The 20,424-nt window shown below is 38.7% G+C and overlaps 1 protein-coding gene across 2 annotated transcripts in view; it reads left to right on the plus strand.

The window, feature by feature from the left end:
- Positions 1 to 2,429: 2,429 nt before the first annotated feature.
- TMF1 (TATA element modulatory factor 1) overlaps positions 2,430 to 20,424 on the plus strand; it is a 36,765-nt gene continuing 18,770 nt past the window's right edge. The window contains exons 1-9 of one of the 2 annotated variants that reach the window (XM_066350820.1): positions 2,430 to 2,815; positions 5,446 to 6,650; positions 7,950 to 7,970; positions 8,326 to 8,429; positions 9,055 to 9,181; positions 11,349 to 11,451; positions 17,812 to 17,954; positions 18,191 to 18,357; positions 18,626 to 18,782. In XM_066350820.1, coding sequence (XP_066206917.1) covers positions 2,674 to 2,815; positions 5,446 to 6,650; positions 7,950 to 7,970; positions 8,326 to 8,429; positions 9,055 to 9,181; positions 11,349 to 11,451; positions 17,812 to 17,954; positions 18,191 to 18,357; positions 18,626 to 18,782 — 2,169 coding nt within the window. In that variant the 5' untranslated portion in view covers positions 2,430 to 2,673. The remainder of the gene's footprint in view (positions 2,816 to 5,445; positions 6,651 to 7,949; positions 7,971 to 8,325; positions 8,430 to 9,054; positions 9,182 to 11,348; positions 11,452 to 17,811; positions 17,955 to 18,190; positions 18,358 to 18,625; positions 18,783 to 20,424) is intronic. The other variant, XM_066350821.1, reaches the window with a different exon arrangement.

The following is a 20,424-nucleotide window of genomic DNA, read 5'->3' on the forward strand; positions in this document are numbered from 1 at the left end:
ACAGTGAATTCGGCCAGATGGTAGAGAAACTGTAGAGCCAGAAAGCTCTGGGGCCATTCCATTGAATAAAGTGTCACAACGGCGAACAAACACACCAGCAGGGGAAAACTGCCTCTCGGGCACACAAACAGCAAGAATGGCCCCTCACAGTGGTGGGCAGACAACCCACAATCTGCCATCCACGATCCCCGAGCTCAAGCACCCATAGCCTTTATAGGCCATATACACGTGGTGCTGCCACATGCTCCTGCACCAGGCAGGCGAAGGGCTTGTAGCTGGAAAAACTGAGCAAGCCCCACATCCCCCCTTTTCTACCTCTCCGCACCCTGGGGTGAAAAGTGTTTGTCAAAAGGGGCAATCATGCCAGCTGCGTCTTTTATCTTGGTATTCTTATTTTTTAAAATAAACTGGAAATTTGGATTTTTATATAAAATCTGGCTGTTAAATATTGGTAGAATTTTATCTTTAACATTATATAGGGGCCCAAGAAAACTCGCTGACTAGATGAGTAAGGCCACCAATTAGATTCCTTCGTGTACCCAAATGTTAAAAGACTATACCCAGGCCCTGGCTGGTTGGCTCAGCAGTAGAGGGCCTGCAGGCTTAAGTCCCCACTTAGTTTTGGTCAAGGCACACGGGAGAGCAACCTTCTGTTTCTCTACTCCTCCCCCTTTCACCTCCCTCCCCTTCTCCTTTTCCCAAAGCCATAGCTCAGAAGGTTTGACCAAGTTGGCCTCCAGCGCTGAGGATAGCTTGATGGCCTGCCTTAGGCACTAAAATAGCTCGGTTGCCCAGCAACATAGCAGAGGGCCCAGGTAGGCAAAGCATCTCCCCACCCCCCACCCCCAGGGCTTGACGATGGATCCCAGTTGGGATGCATCTGGGAGTCTGTCTCTGCCTCCACCTCTCAAAACAAAAAACAAACAAAAAAAACTGCACGCAGAAAAGGTTACATTTTAATATACACAGTACACATTAATGCTTCCTGGGTTTGTTTTGACTCGGGCAGTGTGGATCTTGAAATGCCGGTGGGTGGCTGAGGCCAGGCAGGCTCACATTGGATTGGGGCAGAAGGTAGTAAAACTGGGGAGGCACAAAGGGTTGGGCCATTCCCTTTAATAAAGTCTCACAAGGAAGAGGGGGTTGGGAGGCTCCCTCTCAGGCAAATAGCAAAATGGGCCCTCACAGTAGTGGGCCGGCAACCCGGTATCTGCAATCCCCAATCTCCAGCGCAGGCACCCATTGCCTTACATAGGCCATACACACGTGGCGCTGCTATAAGCCCAGGCACTCATCAGGCAAAGTGCTTGCAGCCGGTAAAACAGCGAGCAAGCCCAACACAGCTGTCCCACAGACCTGTATTGTAACAGCAAGAGATTGTGTCTTATGTACCTAAGCATGTAACCCATTGTGGAAGATGGCTTTTTATTACCATCAGGTGCGCTGGGTCAGGCATTTTTATACTATGTCTAGTATTTTAGGCAAAATGTAAACTCAGGTTTTGTCCTTAAGACCAAGTTAACATCGAAAATAATTAAATACGGTGTGTCCGTAAAATCATGGTGCACTTTTGACCGGTCACAGGAAAGCAACAAAAGACAATAGAAATGTGAAATCACCAAATAAAAGGAAAACCCTCCCAGTTTCTGTAGGATGATGTGGCAGCATGTGCAGATGATGACATAACACCGTGTATCCAGCAGAGCAGCCCACGGCCATGCCAGTCGAGATGTGGATGGTACAGAGGAAAGTTCAGTGTGTTCTGTGGCTTGCTAAATTCGAATCCGTGACCAAAGTGCAACGTGAATATCAGTGTGTTTATAACGAAGCGCCACCACATAGGAATAACATTACTCGGTGGGATAAGCAGTTGAAGGAAACCGGCAGTTTGGTGGCGAGACCCTGTTCTGGTAGGCCATCAGTCAGTGACGAGTCTGTAGAGGCTATACGGGATAGCTACCTAAGAAGCCCTAAAAAATCTGTGCATGAGTTCACATGGAACTGCACTGAATAGGTATGAAACTGGGAGAGTTTTCCTTTTATTTGGTGCAGTTTTCACATTTCTATCCTTTTTTGTTGCTTTCCTGTGACAGATCAAAAGTGCACCATGACTTTACAGACACACCGTATTTGAGACAGTGCTAAGTAGGAAAAGTGCGCCTCCATAACTTCCCTTTGTTTGCAGTTATTACTGGCAGGGTGCTAGAAGTCTGAATAGCGAGCTATTTTCTAGGGAGGAACCCACATGAAAACGACTATTTCTCCAAGAAGACCGGGAGCTCTGCTGCCCTCCACCAGGAATCACTGACAATGGAAACCGTTCCGCGTTCCTCGGTAACCAGTGGCAACCCTGGGCTCCAGGATATGACGTTAACATTCCTCCTGTTGTTCTGTCCAGGGACGGAACTCGGGGCTCTGAGACGGGGTTGTGGACGTGGAAGTCGCCGGTGCATGCGCAGTCTGGCCGTGTCTCCGGGCTGGGGGAAGGGCAGAGGGTGAGCTCCAGCGTCATGGGGAGATTTGGGGTCGCGGGCGCCCGCTGACAGCGCCAGCGAGTGGAGAGCGGGCGAGGCTGTGCTGCCGCTCCGTGTCCCAGGCCCCGGGCCGCGCCGGGGGTCCTGGCGCTCGGCCTCCCTGCAGGTGCCGCCGCCGCCGCCGCCGCCCGGGGGGAGGATGAGCTGGTTCAACGCGGCTCAGCTGTCCAGCTTCGCCAAGCAGGCGCTGTCCCAGGCGCAGAAGTCCATCGACAGGGTGCTGGACATCCAGGAGGAGGAGCCGGGCGCCTGGGCCGGCACCGTGCCGCACCGAGAGCCGGGTAAGGGCGGCCGCGGCGGGGGGTCCTTGGCGGCGGTCATCGGGCTGCTCGGCCCTTCTCGAGGGGAAGTGCGGCCCGGCCGGGGCTCACCGCGCGGCCCTCGGAGTGGGTCCCTGCGCCGCGGACCTTGTTCGGAGCCCGGCCGGGGCTCACCGCGCGGCCCTCGGAGTGGGTCCCTGCGCCGCGGACCTTGTTCGGAGCCCGGCCGGGGCTCACCGCGCGGCCCTCGGAGTGGGTCCCTCGCCGCGGACCTTGTTCGGAGCCCGGCCGGGGCTCACCGCGCGGCCCTCGGAGTGGGTCCCTGCGCCGCGGACCTTGTTCGGAGCCCGGGCCGGGCCCGGAGGGTGCGCTGCGCGGTGCCCGGGTTCGCGCCGGCTTCTCCGGGCGCTGTCGCTAGGTCGCCCCGGGGCCAGGGGCTCGGGGGCCGCGGGTGGGCAGAGGGGCCGGCCGGATGTGGGTCTTTGTTTTCAGACGCTGTCTGCCCGCTCGTCGGGACCTTCGGTGCTTCTGGATCTAAGTCTAAGAACAGGTTAGCATTTCGTTGTGTGGGGTAAAGATCTGCACATTTGAGGTGTCTGTGACCTCGGTGAAAAAGAGTAAGTTATTCTTGACCACTTCCTGGGTTTTGTTTTTTGTTTTTAATTTTACATCGTTCAAAAGTCAGGACCTGAGTTATCACATTTTAAGATTGTTTTGGCCCATGTCTATGCCATGAGCCTCTTACTTTTTACGGGATGTTAGTTAGACCTTGTTGGAGTCGCTCAACTTCCTTTTGCAAAGGTACCCCACTTTATGAATTTCTGAACTTTAGAGGAGACAATGTAAGTTAAATATAAGGATATTTTTATGAAACCTCTGGAGCTTGAATTGTGCTATATAATTCACGTCTAAAATGAGGTTATCCAGAATAGACTCAGGTTTGTTTATTGATTATCTGTGTTTCCCCTTATATTGCCATCATCACAATATGACTAGTCTTCAGAATGGAGTAACCTCTTGAAGTAGGTATCAGATAAACCCGGGATTTATATAAAACATTCTCCAAGAGGCAAACTTGACTTCTGTAATTCATTAAGGTCACTAAGTTAAATTAATTAGCAAACTTAATCTTGCTTGTTCAATTGCATCATTAAATTTGGTTTTCGCATTGTTTTTATATGCTGAACAAATGGATATAAAACTATGTCCCTGAACTGAAATTTCCTACATCCCACCAAAGCTATGTTAAAGGATAGACTTTAATATAGGGCTTGATAATTTTTAGGTAGTTTGTGTTCTGGCCACCAACTTGTAATTGTGCATAATTTGTGATAATTCTACTCAGCTACTTTTGAGTTTAGAAAAGGCAGAATCTTTTTTAAAGAAATGCTTTAAGCCTGACCAGGCAGTGGTGCAGCAGATAGAGCGTAGGCCTGGGATGTGTAGGACCCAGGTTCCTACTCCTAAGGTCGCTGGCTTGTGCTCCAGCTCATCTAGCTTGAGTGTCTGCTCTCCAGCTTGAGCCCACGGTCCCTGGCTTTAGCAGGGGATCATAGACATGACCCCATGGTCGCTGGCTTGAAGCCAAGGTTGCTGGCTTGAGCAGGGGGTCAGTGGCTTGGCTGGAGGTGACCCCCCCCCCCCCCCAATCAAGGCATGTATGAGAAAGCAGTCAGTAAACAACTGAAGTGCCGCAACTATGAGTTCATGCTTCTCATCTCCTTTCCTGTTTGTCCATCTCTCTCGCTTTTTTTGTGTGCTTTAAATATTTTAGAGAGTATTCCAGTTTTTGGTTTATCTCTGGCTTTTCTAGTAGCATATATTTCTATGACTAATACTATCACTTTTTTTTTTATAACTTGGAAGGTATTTTCTCCTGAGTTGAGTGCTTTTAAAAATTCCTAGTGTAAATGACCATCTATATCAAAAAGCAGTAATTCTAATAAAATGCACATTTCTGAAATTTATATGACTTATGCTAATTTGAAATTTAGGAAGAGAACAAAATTTTCTTGTAGAATGGGTTTGGAAAATAGGATTTGGAGAATGAACTTGTCATTGAATGGATGAAAATGAATTTAGAAGTTACTTGTCTCGTCATTATACTTTTATCTTGGAAAGAGGACATTTGCTACCAGTATTTTGGTTCATTTTTTTTAGTGTCCTCTTGTCTAGTTTATAACTATGTTTTGTTATTGATATTACAAGAGTAAAATTTATATGAAACTGAGTAGAATGTAGGGTCAATTTGCCATGATGCACATTATTAAGAAATGCATCATTTGTATCTTGGGCTTTAGCATGGGTTTTAGAACATACTGTTACTTTTTTAGTTTGTGGTGGATGGGAATAACAAACTTGCTTCTGGTAGTCCAGGCCCAGTCTGGTCTTTTATCTTTGTTCCTAATTCCTTTTGGGCAGATCCATACCAGTTTTTCTCTTTGAGATCCACATTAATTAGTAAACTAATTAATTATATAGTAAGCAAGGAGTTTGACAGGTGCAAATTATAGGTTGTATTCCATAGGTTTTCTTTAATATATTGATACTGACTTATAATAATGATTGTAATATTAATGTAGTATACAATATATAATTTTTGTTTTTAAATATGTATATATGTGTATATATTTTTTTCTTTTTTGTCAAAGGAATAAGTCCCTCTGTCAGTGGAGGATGGGATACTTCAGCCTGGGGGTCAAAATCAAACACTGAATCTCAGAGCCAACCAGAAGCCTCTCCTAAAGCAATTACAAAGCCAGTTCGGAGAACAGTGGTAGATGAATCTGAAAATTTCTTCAGTGCCTTTCTCTCTTCAACGGATGTCCAGACCATTCAGAAGAGTCCAGTAGTATCAAAACCACCATCTAAATCACAGAGACCAGAAGAGGAAGTGAAAAGCACCTCACAGGAAACCTTGCACACTGGACAGTCAAGAACAGCTGAAACAAGTGAAGCAAAAGTAAAAGACTCTTCTCCCTGTGTATCTTCAGGGGAGACTTCGGCAGTAGATACTCTGTCACCTAAAACTGAAGGCAAGCATGGAGAAACTGTTAGTAAGGAATCTGATGTGTCAACCATTGGGTTGGAAGTATCCAAGAATGTAATTAATGTGAAAATAACTAGGGAAAATGTATCTAATGTGTCTACACAGTCTCTTACAGCAGAAACAAAGGACATGTCTTCGGAAGCAAAGGAACAAAAACAGGATGACAGACAGAGCAATACACCTTCTCCGCCTGTTAGTACCTTCTCATCGGGTACTTCTACCACCAGTGATATTGAAGTTTTAGACCATGAAAGTGTAATAAGTGAGAGCTCAGCAAGTTCGAGACAAGAGACTACAGACTCAAAATCAAGTCTTCACTTGATGCAGACATCTTTTCAGCTTCTCTCAGCATCTGCTTGTCCTGAGTATAATCGTTTAGATGATTTCCCAAAACTCACGGAGAGTTGCTGCTCATCTGATGCTTTTGAAAGAATAGACTCATTTAGTGTACAGTCATTAGATAGCCGAAGTGTAAGTGAAATCAACTCAGATGATGAATTGTCAGGTAAGGGTTTTGCTTTAGTACCTATTATAGTTAATCCTTCCACTCCAAGGACTAAAATAGTTGAACCTGTTGAAGGAAAATCTGAGGAAGAAGTAAATGAAACATTAATTATACCCACTGAGGAAACGGAAATGGAAGAAAGTGGACGAAGTGCAACTCCTGTGAACTGTGAACAGCCTGATATCTTGGTTTCTTCTACATCAGTAAGTGAAGGACATACTGTCTTGGACAAGGTGGCGGAGCAGTGCAGAGCTGCTGAAAGTCCGCCAGAAGTGCCCTCTGAGAAGGAAGACATTTGCAAGGTAACTGTAGAAAGTAGAAGAGGAATTTTCGGTATGCTTTTCAGAGGTTAAATCATGTTTATTTTTAATATTTAGTGATGCATAATGATTTGTACTGATTTAAAAAACAGGCATTTTGCTGTAAGTGTGGCATTCAGGACCATAAAACTGAAGAATTATAACAAGTAATTTCTCTAAGGCGACTGTGGTAGTAGCATAAGTTGATATTTCAATATAACTAAGCATAAAAAAGTTTTCATCTTATGCCGCTGCTTTTGAGTCCTTATCACCTTAGAATTCTCTTATACTATGATCATTAATTTGTCAGTTTGCAAAGGACTATCTGTGTGTGTTAACATACATCTTCAACTTCTTTGCAGGTAGAATTACTAAAATGTAAATGTATGGTTTTTCTTATCAAAAAGCTTTTTGCATGTTTACATTATTTGTAGCAAAAGTATTCTTAGAGCAATTATTGATGTATTCTGTTATTAATTGCTTCAGTTTGTTTTTTTCTTTTTTATGTTATTTTTGATATTACATGAATAGAAGGGGGAAATATCCAAAGAATAAAGACATTGCTTAAGAATGTCAAATTGCTTCTACCTAATACATATAATAGGAAAATTCTGGTTTCTCCTATGATTTTTAGATGTAGAAACTGATTTGAATCTGGCATCTTTAATAGATAGACCCTTCTGAGATATAGGATGTCTTGAGGAAATGTCCTGTAAGTGCCATGTACTGAATTATTTAATGTAAAAAAAAAAGTGTCAGATTCTCTTACTAGGGTTTAATATAATCTACAAACAAATGCCGTGCTAGCTTTACCAGCAGCTGGAAGTCCTAGAAACCAGTACTGTTTACTACCAGTAAGATATTTTTGAACTACATATTTTCAGAAGTTAAGTGATTTCTGAATTAATCTAGACCTAAATCAAGTAAGACTTTTTTTTTAGTACAAAAGGCACCATTCCTTCCCCTTTATATACAACTTGATCACTGCTTCAGCAGGACATAAGAAATGAGATAGTCTAAATCCATTTCTTTTTGTTTTATTCTGATATATTCTGAAGATTTAAAAATTGCATGCCTATGGATTTTCTAAATTTATTTTTGAATGCAATATATCATACTGAAAAAGTTACATGTTACATGTTTGGATTAAAGAATAATAGGGAAAAACATGCACTGTATATCTACTACTCGGCTAAGATACAGGACGTTATTATAGGCTTTGAAGCTCCTCTTTTATTTATTTATTTTTGATGACATCTATCTCTCTTCCTCTTTCGGTGGGACGTGCACACTCTTCCCAAGTTTTTGCTGTTACAAACTGCTGTGAGTGTTCTTGTATAATGTATGCAACAGGTTTCTTCTTTAAGATCGACTTCACAGTAGAACTTTCTACATCAAAGGTTATGTAGATCTTCAACTAAATATTGCTTGATTGTTTCTGAGTGGCTTGCTAATTTATACTCCCACCTGCTGTGTGCCTGTACTAATTTATATTCTTGTACCAGCCGTGTATGAGTTCTTGTACTGCGTTCATTTTGTTCTCAGTATGGTTTTTCTTTTTATAGAATAGTGCTGTTTTATTGGTTATAGTGATTAGTTACCTTTTCAACTCATAACTGTATGTAAAAATGGTCTTTAAAAGTTAAATGTTTAACTTTTGTATATTCTCCTTATCTAGAGAGTTGAATTTCTGAATGAGAAACTGGACAAAAGGGAGACTCAATTATTATCTCTTAGTAAAGAAAAAGCACTTCTAGAAGAAGCTTATGACAATCTAAAAGAGTAAGTATTTTACAAATGTGAATAATTTTAAATATTTTGTAGAGGCCTATACACTTGATTTTTATTTAAGAATGTTTTTTAAATTAAAATGGCTTATAATTTAATTTGTTAATAATTATGATTTTTGAAAAGCATTTTAATTCTAACCATAGAAATTACTTTTCACATTATCTTTACCCATATTACCTTTTGGCATTGAAGAGAGGTATTTTGAAAAAAAAATACAAAAAGCCTCTTTCCCCTTATTATTCTTACTATCTTAGTCTTAAAGATTTAAACATGTCTTTAAAGAAAACAGTGATATTATAGTTTAAAATATACTGATATCGGTGTGCTTTAAGGAAGTGATTGGTAAAATTTGACAAGATTCAAAGTGAAACATTTTATTTACTTTTATTTTTACATATCAAACATTGGTGGCATTTTCAAATACTAATGGGTTTTCTTTCAGCTGTTTTAAAATAAATTAAGCAGGTAATTTTTCTCTGAAAAGTTAAGCTTAAAACTAATCTATTAAAGTGTGTGTTGAAGACAGTGTTATTTTCCTTTTGCAAACTGAACTCACCTTGTTACCTCTGGAATATTTAAATAAGTGTCCTCAGTCTCAGTATTATTTTAAATTTAGTGAAATGTTCAGAGTTAAAGAAGAAAGCAGCAGCATTTCCTCCTTGAAAGATGAGTTTACTCAAAGAATTGCCGAAGCAGAAAAGAAAGTTCAGCTAGCCTGCAAAGAGAGGGATGCTGCTAAAAAGGTAATGGGGGTTCAAAATATTAATTATATTCTGTGAAAACCTAGGGTTTTGAGGGGTGCCTTTCAAAGTATGTATTTTAATATTGGAAAAAAGAGAGATAAAAGGTTGCTATAGAATATTAATACTTAAATTGTAAATTTTTGAAACCTTTAGAATGATAGATTTTGATACTTCAAACAATTCTAAGTAAATAGTTGTCTTTATAACTTATATATAAGTCTTTGCAAGAGATATAGCAGGGATCATTAGGATAATTTTTATAAATGATAATTTCATCATAATAAATAACACTTAAGTATAATTAGCACTCTCTAAATAAAATTTTTATTACTCTCATTTGTTATTTTTCCACATATTATATGTACTTCTTCAGATCAAAGTTGTTTTGAAATAAAAATCTGTAATGGTTAGTGACTCTTGGGAGAATTAACATTTATTCTAATGTAGGATTTCTCAACCTCAGCACTATTGACATTTTGCTGGGACAGTCCTGTGCATTGAAGATTCACCAGCACCCCAGGCCCCTACCTACAAGATGACAGTGTCACTCTTCCCTATTGTAGTCCCCCCTTCTCTTCAATTGTGCTAGTTGAAAATGTTGCCAGACATTGCCAAATGTCCCCTTTGGAGCAAAATCACTCCTGCTGGGGGACCATTTCTCTGAGTCTTATAATTTAGAACAGTTGGCTCTTTCAGAAATTGCTAACCAGCTAAGGTTAGTATTATTGTTTTGTCCCAACTGTGAGTAGTGTCATTTCTCAGCATTTGCATTCTCACTTAGGTGCTTTCCCCCTTCTTGACCAATGTTAATGTTAATATTTATAATTTTTATGTGTATACTCTTAAAAGAAATGTCATATATTTCCATTTGCTTGGTTGCTTTAACTAGCTGGCTCATTTCAGACACTAATATTTATAATAACCTGAGACTACCTAGCCAACTTACTTCTTCTTGTCCCTGTTGGATTTCATCTGTACTAATTTAATCAATAAGATTTTTTAAGCAATGTTTGTTTTCTGTAGTGTACTTTGAATTGTAGGTCTAAAATAGATCCAAAACATTAATTGTAGGTATAAAATGTCTAGGCCCTAAATTTTAACACATTTTTATGTGTACAACCATGTATGAACCCCCTGCGTAGGAAAGAGACATTGGATATTCAAAGGTAAATTGAATCCCCTCGAGTGATGAATTTGCTTTTCTAGTGATGGAAGACAATGTCACCAACTATGTAGTACTAGGCAGAATGAAGTTAAATTACAGAGATGAATTAGCAGTTTGTAGTGGTACCATGCATGATGAATTCTGACCAGGGTAGATGAGGAAGATATGGCATTCTTGCTGGACTTTTATGTATGAATCAAATTTTGACAGTTGGACATGGATAGCAATGTTGTGGGTGATTCATATCATGAGCTTTGGTGTTTCACAGACCTGGTTTTAAGTTGTAACTCTACCACTTTAATAACTCTGACCTTCAAAACTTACTGAATCTTTCAGAATCTTAGTTTTTCTATTTGTGCCATTGAATAATACAGGTGCCTTTCTCATGAATTGTTGTAAGGATTAAATGATAATGGATAGAAAGTATGCTTTATATACCTAATTAATTTAGTAGTTACTAGCTATTGTTTAATTTCAGAGTGTCTCTTAAAACCAAATTTTAAATTATAAAACTCGTTTCACATCACTGTACCTCTATTGTAGCTTTAAAAGATAAACTATTTTGATACCTTTCTGCTGAATCTCTGCCTTACTAAAGTAGATCAAAGTTTATATACTCATGTGTTTCCTCTCATTGTGGGTTTTAATATGGAAAAATACAGTGAGAAATGGAGACATGTACTGTTTGAAATGTTCCAGATGTAATGCTTATAGACAATGTATGTAGAAATAAGAAGAGTTTTGAACTTTAACTTATTCTTGTATACATTTCCATATTAAAACCTGTTTATTTCTGAATTCAGGTTTTTTATATTGTTTTCAAAGCTGTTTTCTTAGTTTTAATTAACCAAGGTAATAAATTAACATTAACAACAAAACTTAACAGATTCTTATAAAGATTGTGATTGTTGATGAGATCTTTGAATATGAAAAAAATTGAAAAATATACCTAGGATGAAAGTAATTCTTTATGGTAATTATATTCTTTTTCTTTTAAATTAGGAAATCAAAAGTATAAAAGAAGAACTTGCTACTAGGTTAAATAGTGAAACTTCAGACCTTTTGAAAGAGAAAGATGAGCAGATTCGAGGGTTAATGGAAGAAGGTGTGTATTTAGTTGATTATGAAAAATATTGTAAAGACAGAAAAAATATTTTCCATGTAACTAGCTGCTGCTTTCTAATAAAAAAATATTGAAAGCAAAGGAGGTTTGAACTTAAATCTCAGCAATGTAGGTGATAATTTATGGAAGGATGGGATGCAGATGTACAGAGGCAGAGATATATGTGTGTAGCTTTTTGTTTCTAGGGAGGGAAAAACTTAACTCCTTGAAAAAAAAGGAGTTTGTGCTTCCTGAGTAAGCTTGTAACTAATTTTAGAGCTTGTCATTTAAACCAAGATATTTGGAAGTTATAATTGGAGTTTATGTGGTATCTGAATCTCTAGCTTGGGACTGTATGGTACAATTGTATTGTTCTGGCATTTTATAGTGAATTTCTATATTATATTTATGCTTTAATTTTTCAGTTACTAAGCACTCTTGTCTATGAAGATATTTATAATTAGCAGGGTTATAAAAATTAAGGACCCTTCATGAGGTAAATCATTACAGATGGTCACTGTTGATTCCTTTATATGCAATATCATAGGAAAGGTAGTTTTGGAAGAGGTGTTTAAGTGGGTTTTTTTTCTTAAAGTTTTTCTAGTAAAAGAATAATACTTGCTACTTGCAGAAATTTTTGAAGTTATAGGAAGTGTATGGAGAAAGAAAAAAATTTCTTCTGTGTCCCCTTTTCATGCATTTTTAATGGATTTTTCATACATATTTAAGATCATGTATCTTTTACATTTCCCTACTTATTAAATACTTTGATACCATATTAATGTCTATATTAAAGTCCATTAAATGGATATCCATAATTTGTGTTAGTTTTTTTCTGAATATTGTGCATTTATTTCTAAAATATTACAAATAAAGGTAGGATGAATGTTTCTGTGCTTAAGTCATTGAATGTAAGTGAATTTCCAGAGTAAGGTTTTGAGAACAATTAGAAACAATTGCTTCATTAAAAAAGTTTTACCCCAGTTTTTTTTCATTTATTAAACTAATATTTGACAGATATTGTGTTTGATACAGTAATAAACACAACACACTCCTTGTCCTGTAAGAGCTCACAGTTTAACGAGAAGGAAATACAGGTACAAAGATAATATAGCACAGTGTCAGCACTGAAATAGAATGATGAAGGAAGAGTGGGTGAAACATCTTGAAGTCACCAGCTGTGTTACATTGGAGCCTGAGGGGAAGGCTAAGTGCATGGTTTTATTATTGTAAAAAATTATTAATATCAAATGGTACTAATTTGTAATTTGGTAATTTAGTCGGGCGGGCTGATGTTTTCTTCTTTGTTTAATTTTTTTAATTTTGAGAGAGAGAGGAAGGGAGAGAGATGGGAAGCATCAGCTTGTAGCTTCAGCACGTTAGTTGCTCACAGATTGCTTTTCATATGTGCTTTGACGGGGGGCTCCAGCTGAGCCAGTGACCCCTTCCTCTAGCCAGCAACCTTGGGCTTCAAGTTAGCGACCTTTGGAATCCAGCCAGTGATCATGGGATCATGTTGATGATCTCATGCTCAAGCCGGTAACCTTGTGCTCAAGCTGGTGAGCCTGTGCTCAAGCCGGCAATCGTGGGGTTTTGACCTTTGAACCTCAGTGTTCCAGGTCTATTCACTGCGCTACCACTGGTCAGGCTGATACTTTCTTTTGCTTAATGAACTTCTTTATAGAAAAATAGAATGATTTTATATTGGAGTGTTTACAAAGTGCTTCTCTATCCAAGTATTTTTAAACTCACAGTTGAAAAGCTGAAAGACTCAAAGCTGAAAGCATACTACAGAGAATAACTGATGGCTTTGCTACCTGATTGGTCAACTGTTAACATCTAGCCACACCTCCGTATGTTTCTGCACACACTACACTACACTTTTACCAAACCATTTGAAATCAGGTGACATAACATTTCACTCCTAAATTCTTTTTTTTTTTCTGGCTTTACTTAGGTATAATCTACAAATAAAAATTTTATGTATATATTTAAGGTTTACAGGATAAGTTTTTGGTGTATGTATACAAGCTAATTATTACCTTATGTAGTTACCTTTTTTGTGGTTAAATCTATTCTTTTAGCACATTTTAAGTGTACAATACACAATACAGTATTTTAACTTGAGTCAACATGCTGTACGTTAGTTCTCCAGAACTTCCTCATTGTACATACCTAAGTCTTTGTACCTTTTGACCCAGCATCTCCCCATTTCCCTCACCCACCTTCACCTGCTAACCACCATTCTACTCTCTGCTTATGAGTTCAACTTTTGATTCCACATAGAAGTGTGATCATGCAGTGTCTGTCTATAAGTGTGATCATGCAGTGTCTGTCTATAAGTGTGATCATGCAGTGTCTGTCTATAAGTGTGATCATGCAGTGTCTGTCTATAAGTGTGATCATGCAGTGTCTGTCTATAAGTGTGATCATGCAGTGTCTGTCTATAAGTGTGATCATGCAGTGTCTGTCTATAAGTGTGATCATGCAGTGTCTGTCTATAAGTGTGATCATGCAGTGTCTGTCTATAAGTGTGATCATGCAGTGTCTGTCTATAAGTGTGATCTTGCAGTGTCTGTCTATAAGTGTGATCATGCAGTGTCTGTCTATAAGTGTGATCATGCAGTGTCTGTCTATAAGTGTGATCATGCAGTGTCTGTCTATAAGTGTGATCATGCAGTGTCTGTCTGGCTTATTTTATCCTCTAGGTTCATCCATGTTGTTGCAAATATCAGGATAGCCAATTTTTTTAAAGGTTAAATAATATTTATATATATTCACACACAAACACATGCACACACACCACATTTCTTCTATGCACCACACCTTTATCCATTCATCCTTTGGCAGACACTTTGTTTCCATATCTTGGCAGTTGTGAATAATGTTGCAGTGAACATGGGAATGGAGATGTCTATTTGAGATACTGGTTTTATTTTTTGGTTATATATTTAGAAGTGGGATTGCTCGGTCATGTAGTTATATTTTTAGTGTTTTGAGGAATCTCCATACTGTTTTCCATAGTGGCTGCACCAGTTACATTTTTTTTTTCTAATTCTTTGCTTTTATTTATTTTTATTAATTTTTAGAGAGGAGAGAGAATGAGAGAGAGAGAGAGAAAGGGGAGGGAGGAGCAGGAAGCATCAACTCGCATATGTGCCCTGACCAGGCAAGCCCAGGGCTTTGAACCGGCAACCTCAGTGTTCCAGGTTGATGCTTTATCCACTGCGCCACCACAGGTCAGGCCAGTTACATTCTTAACAGTAGTGTGCAAGGGTCCCTTTTCTCTACATCCTTGCCACTATGTATCTTTTGTCTTTTTGGTAATAGTTATCTTAACAAGTGTGAGGCAATATTTCTATTGATCACTTTTTCAAAATACCTGTTGGCCATTTTCTGTTATCTTATGAGAAATGTTTTTTGCCCTTTTTTTTTTTTTTTTTTTTGTGACAGAGAGAGAGAGAGAGAGAGAGAGAGAGAGAGAGATGGATGGACAGACAGACAGGAAGGGAGAGAGATTAGAAGCATCAATTCTTCATGCGGCACCTTAGTTGTTTATTGATTGCTATCTCATATGTGCCTTGTCCAGGGGGCTACAGCAGACGAAGTGATCCCTTACTCAAGCCAGCAACCTTGGGCTCAAGCTGGCGAGCCTTCCTCAAACCAGATGAGCCCATGCTCAAGCTGGTGACCTTGGGGTTTCGAACCTGGGTCCTCCGTGTCCCAGTCCAACACTCTGTCTACTGTGCCATCGCCTGGTTAGGCTCTTTTGCCCATGTTTTAATTGGTTTGTTTGTTGTTGAGTTATATGAGTTTGGATATTAATCTTTTATCAGGTGTATGACTTAAAAATATTTTCTTCCATTTTATAGGTTGTGTCTTCACTCTGTTGGCTATTTTATTTGCTGTGCAGTAATTTTTAGTTTGATGCAATCACGTGTCTTATTGCTTGTGTGGCCAGCGATTTTGGTATTATATCCAAAAAATTTCCAAGACCAATGGCAAAATGCTTTTGTCCGGTGTTTTCTTCTACTAGTTTTACAGTTTCTGGATTTAACATTTACATCTTTTACCTATTGTCAGTTGATTTTTATATTTTGTATGTGATAAGGTCCAATTGCATTCTTCTGCATATGGAAATTCAGTTTCCCAATACCATTTATTAATGAGACTATCCTTTCCCCATTGTTCTTGGCATGCTTGTTGAAGATCAGTTGACTGTAAAGTGTGTGGATTAATTTCTAAGCTCTGTTCTGTTCCATTGATCTACATGTGCCGCAGACCAGCGTGGCTAGTAATTGTTCAGGTCCTGAATGACAATGATGCAGAATGCAGAAATAAACTCAGAGAAAAGAAGTATGGAATTGGGAGGTCTCGGCAAGCTGATGGCAATCTAGAGCAAAGCAAGGCCTCTGGTCCGCTTTATTATATAATGCAGAGCCTTTTGCAAATAAGGAAGTCTCCGATATAAAGTCACACATCTGAGGTATAAACAGGAATTCTCTTAAGGCATAAACAGGAATCCATTTAAAGCAGGGGTCCCCAAACTACAGCCCACCGGCCGCACACAGCCCCCTGAGGCCATTTATCCAGCCCCCCGCCGCACTTCCAGAAGGGGCACCTCTTTCATTGGTGGTCAGTGAGAGGAGCATAGTTCCCTTTGAAATACTGGTCAGTTTGTGGATTTAAATTTACTCGTTCTTTATTTTAAATATTGTATTTGTTCCTGTTTTGTTTTTTTACTTTAAAATAAGATATGTGCAGTGTCCATAGGAATTGGTTCATAGTTTTTTTTATAGTCTGGCCCTCCAATGGTCTGAGGGACAGTGAACTGGCCCCCTCTGTAAAAAGTTTGGGGACCCCTGATTTTAAGTGTAAAGAGGAATCCCCCCATCATGTATAACTGAAATCAACCAACATCAGAACAAAGGGTGAGAGGAAGGGTAAGTTGCCTTTAGCAATTTAAGCAAGTGAGGTGGGGGGATGGGACGAGTAGAAACACTCAGCTTCACAGCTAACATGGAGACGAGGGGAAGAACTTAGCCTTAAACTGTGAGGACTTTGTCAGCTTGCAGTCTCTTATATACATCTGTTTTTATGCCATTACCATGCTGTTTTGATTACTGTAGCTTTGTAATATGTTAGTGTTTTTTTATTTTGTTTTTTTGGGGGGGTATTTTTCTGAAGTGAGAAGCAGGAAGGCAGAGAGACTCTCACATGTGCCCAACCAGGATCCACCTGGCATGCCCACCAGGGGGCGATGCTCTGCCCATCCGGGCATTGCTTTGTTGCAACCGGAGCCATTCCAGTGCTTGAGGTAGAGGCCATGGAGCCATCCTCAGCACCTGGGCCAACTTTGCTCCAATGGAGCCCTGGCTACAGGAGGGGAAGAGAGTGACAGGGGGAAAGGGTAGAGAAGCAGATGGTCTCTTCTCTTGTCTGCCCTGGTCAGGGATCGAACCTGGGACTTGCACATGCCGGGCTGATGCTTTACCACTGAGCCAACCAGCCAGGGCCTATAATATGTTTTGAAGTTAGGAAATATGATCCCTGTAGCTTTGTTCTTGCCCAGGATTGCTTTTGTTATTTGAGGTCTTGTGTGGTTTTATATAAATTTTAGGATTTAAAAATTTTTTTGTGATAAATACCTTTCAAATTTTGATGGGATTGCATTGAATTTGTAATCCACTCCTAAATTCTTCACTCTGCATCTCCCAAGAGCAAGTAATTTTCTTTATATGTACATCATAATCATAATAAGAAAATTCAGAAGTGTGTTCCAGCATATATTTTATCATTTACCCCCAGCTGTCTCTAAAAATGACCTTTATTGCTCGTTACTTGTCCTGTTCAAAGATCTAATCAAAGTTTCTACATTACATTTGGCATTCATTCATTCATTCAGCATTCATTCATTCATTTATAGTCTTCTATTAATCTAGGATAGCTCTCTCTTCATAACATTGAAGAATGTTTCTGTAAGAAACATTACATGATATTGTGCACCTGTTGCTTTATCACTTCAGTAGCCGCATATTGTCAGGCTATACCACTATTGTTGATGCCGAAACTGAATGTTTGGTTACGGTGCTGACTGCCAGTTTTTTTGTCTTAAAAGTACATCTTTCCCTCTGTAACGCCTAAGTAATATGTGGGAGTGCTTCTTTAAGACTGTATCCTATTCTCTACCATCCTTGCACCTAATAATTTTAGCATTCATTGATGATCCTTGTCCATTAGCTTAACATTGGTGGTAACAGTATTGTGATTAAATCTATCATTTTATGTCACCAATCAGGTAAACACTTTATTTAGATTCTTAGGAAATCATTATTTGAATTTAAACTCTCTTGCTATTGCCAGGAGAAAAACTTTCAAAACAGCAGCTGAATAGTTCTAACATCATTAAGAAATTAAGAGCTAAAGACAAAGAAAATGAAAATATTATTGCAAAGCTGAAGAAAAATGTTAAAGAGCTAGAAGAAGAGTTGCAACATTTAAAACAGGTGAATGTTAATCATTCTTTACATATAAATTGTTATTACTTTATTAACAATTGGCTATGGTTTATAAAACATTTGGAATGATTTATTGGGGTATATCATGTAGGTGGGTTTTTTTCAATTTAATAAACAAATGTTAAGATGATTATTCATTGTTATCACTCTTGAGATTCCTGATATAGTTATTTATCATGGTGTTATTTATTAAAGAATACTTTTGCCTGTTTTATAATATATAGGTTCTTGATGGCAAAGAAGAAGTTGAGAAACAGCATAGAGAAAATATTAAAAAACTGAATTCTGTAGTCGAATGCCAAGAGAAGGATCTTGGCCGACTTCAGGTGGACAAGGATGAACTTGAAGAAAAGAACCGGAGTATTCAGGCTGCTCTTGACAGTGCATACAAGTAAGAGAATTAATAAATATTCTACTCATTTAAAATCAGCTAACTGCAGATGTTGAAGAAATCTTTTTCTGTTATCTGTAAACTTAACTGTAAATGAACTTACAACCCTTCAAAGCAAGTGCAGCAGAGAGTTCTTCCTGCCGTCACTATTATATGCTGAACTTCCCCTCATGCTGCAGAGCTCCTGGAAATAAATCTACATGGAAATTTCATGACTTTGGCCATGTCTGTTATTTTAAATAAGATTTATCAATCTAATTTTTTAAAGAGAACTTACTGATCTTCACAAAGCCAATGCTGCAAAGGATAGTGAGGCACAGGAAGCTGCTCTGCGTCATGAAATGAAAGCTAAGGAAGAACTTTCTGCAGCACTAGAGAAGGTCCAAGAGGAAGCCCATCAGCAGCAAGAAGCATTAGCCATTCAGGTAAGCAGTGGATGATTAACTAAATTCGTCTTTAATCTTTGTGTTTCTGCAAATTAAAGAACTTATTAGTTAATTTGAGTTGAACCTTATTCAGTGGTACACGTATTACATTTCCTTTTATGATCCTGTTGGGCAAACTTAATACTGTGCTTTTAAACTGTTGTTGAAAGTAATGCTTATAGCAGTACTGCTTAATTACTGTGAATTTCAGACTTATTTGAGATTATAAAGGCTAAGGACCCTACTACTAAAGAAATACACATGTACACATATATAGTAAACATTGCATATAATTTAAAGAGAATCTGAGTAGCTTCATGGGCTACTCAGGAGGATGGAGGAGGAATCCCTAAATTTGTCAGATTTTGTTTTATAGACTCATCAGTTGATGTATATTTTTTACATTTTGTTAATATGAAAAAAATCCTGCTTTAAACTTTCATTGACAATTTTTAGTGTGAACATATATTTTAAATTCCCTTAACTATGTACCCTCCACTCATATGGTAACTGTATATTTAACATTTTTAATAAATTGCCATATTTTTCTGCAACAGCTGCATCAGTTTACATTCCTACCAGCAATGTATAAAGGTTTTAATTTCTCTACATCCTTTCCTGTATTTGTTAGTCTTTTTAATTCTTGAGAGAGAGAGAGAGAGACAGGAACATCGAGCTGTTTCTGTATGTGCCCTGGCCAGGGAATTGCACTGGCAACCTCAGTGCTCCGGGACGATGCTCCAGCCAGCTGAGCTGTCCAGCCAGGGTTTGCTGGTAATGTTCTTTTTTAGATAGGGAGATAGGAAAGGAGAGAGAGGGGCGGGGGAGGGAAGCATTTATTTGTTATTCCACTCAGTCACGCATTCATTAGTTACTTCCCAAGTGTGCCCTGACCCTGGTATTGAACCCACAACCCTGTCCTTTTGGGATGACTCTCCTAACTGACTGAACTAACCAGCCAGGAGTGCATGCTCCTCATACACCGTTACCACTCATATACAGTTACCGTATGAGTGGAGGGTACATAGGTAAGGGAATTTAAAATATATATTCACACTAAAAATTGTCAATGAAAGTTTAAAGCAGGATTTTTTTATATTAACAAAATGTAAAAAATATACATCAACTGATGAGTCTATAAAACAAAATCTGACAAATTTAGGGATTCCTCCTCCATCTGAGGCCCATGAAGCTACTCAGATTCTCTTTAAATTACATGCAGTGTTTACTATATATGTGTACATGTGTATTTCTTTAGTAATAGGGTCCTTAGCCTTTATAATCTCAAATAAGTCTGAAATTCACAATAATAAAATTCTATTTTTTCAGTGTAGCCCTTTATTGGGAACGAAGTAGTATCTGAATGCAGTGTTGATTGACATTTCCTCAGTGACTAATGATGTTGAGCATCTTTTTTAGTGCTTATTGGCCATCATGGATCCTCTTTGGAGAAATTTATTCAGATATTTATATCCTTTGCCCATTCTTTAATTGGGTTGTCTTTTTATTATTCTTTATGTACTGCTCACAAAAATTAGGGGATCAGGGAACGTGCAGATAATCCAGTACTTTCAGCCTTTAGTATAGTGCATTTTTACCAATGAAATAAAAGTTGGTTTTGCATCTTATTTGCATAATTGAA

The sequence above is a fragment of the Saccopteryx leptura genome, chromosome 10, assembly GCF_036850995.1.
Source record: "Saccopteryx leptura isolate mSacLep1 chromosome 10, mSacLep1_pri_phased_curated, whole genome shotgun sequence".
Lineage (NCBI taxonomy): Eukaryota > Metazoa > Chordata > Mammalia > Chiroptera > Emballonuridae > Saccopteryx > Saccopteryx leptura.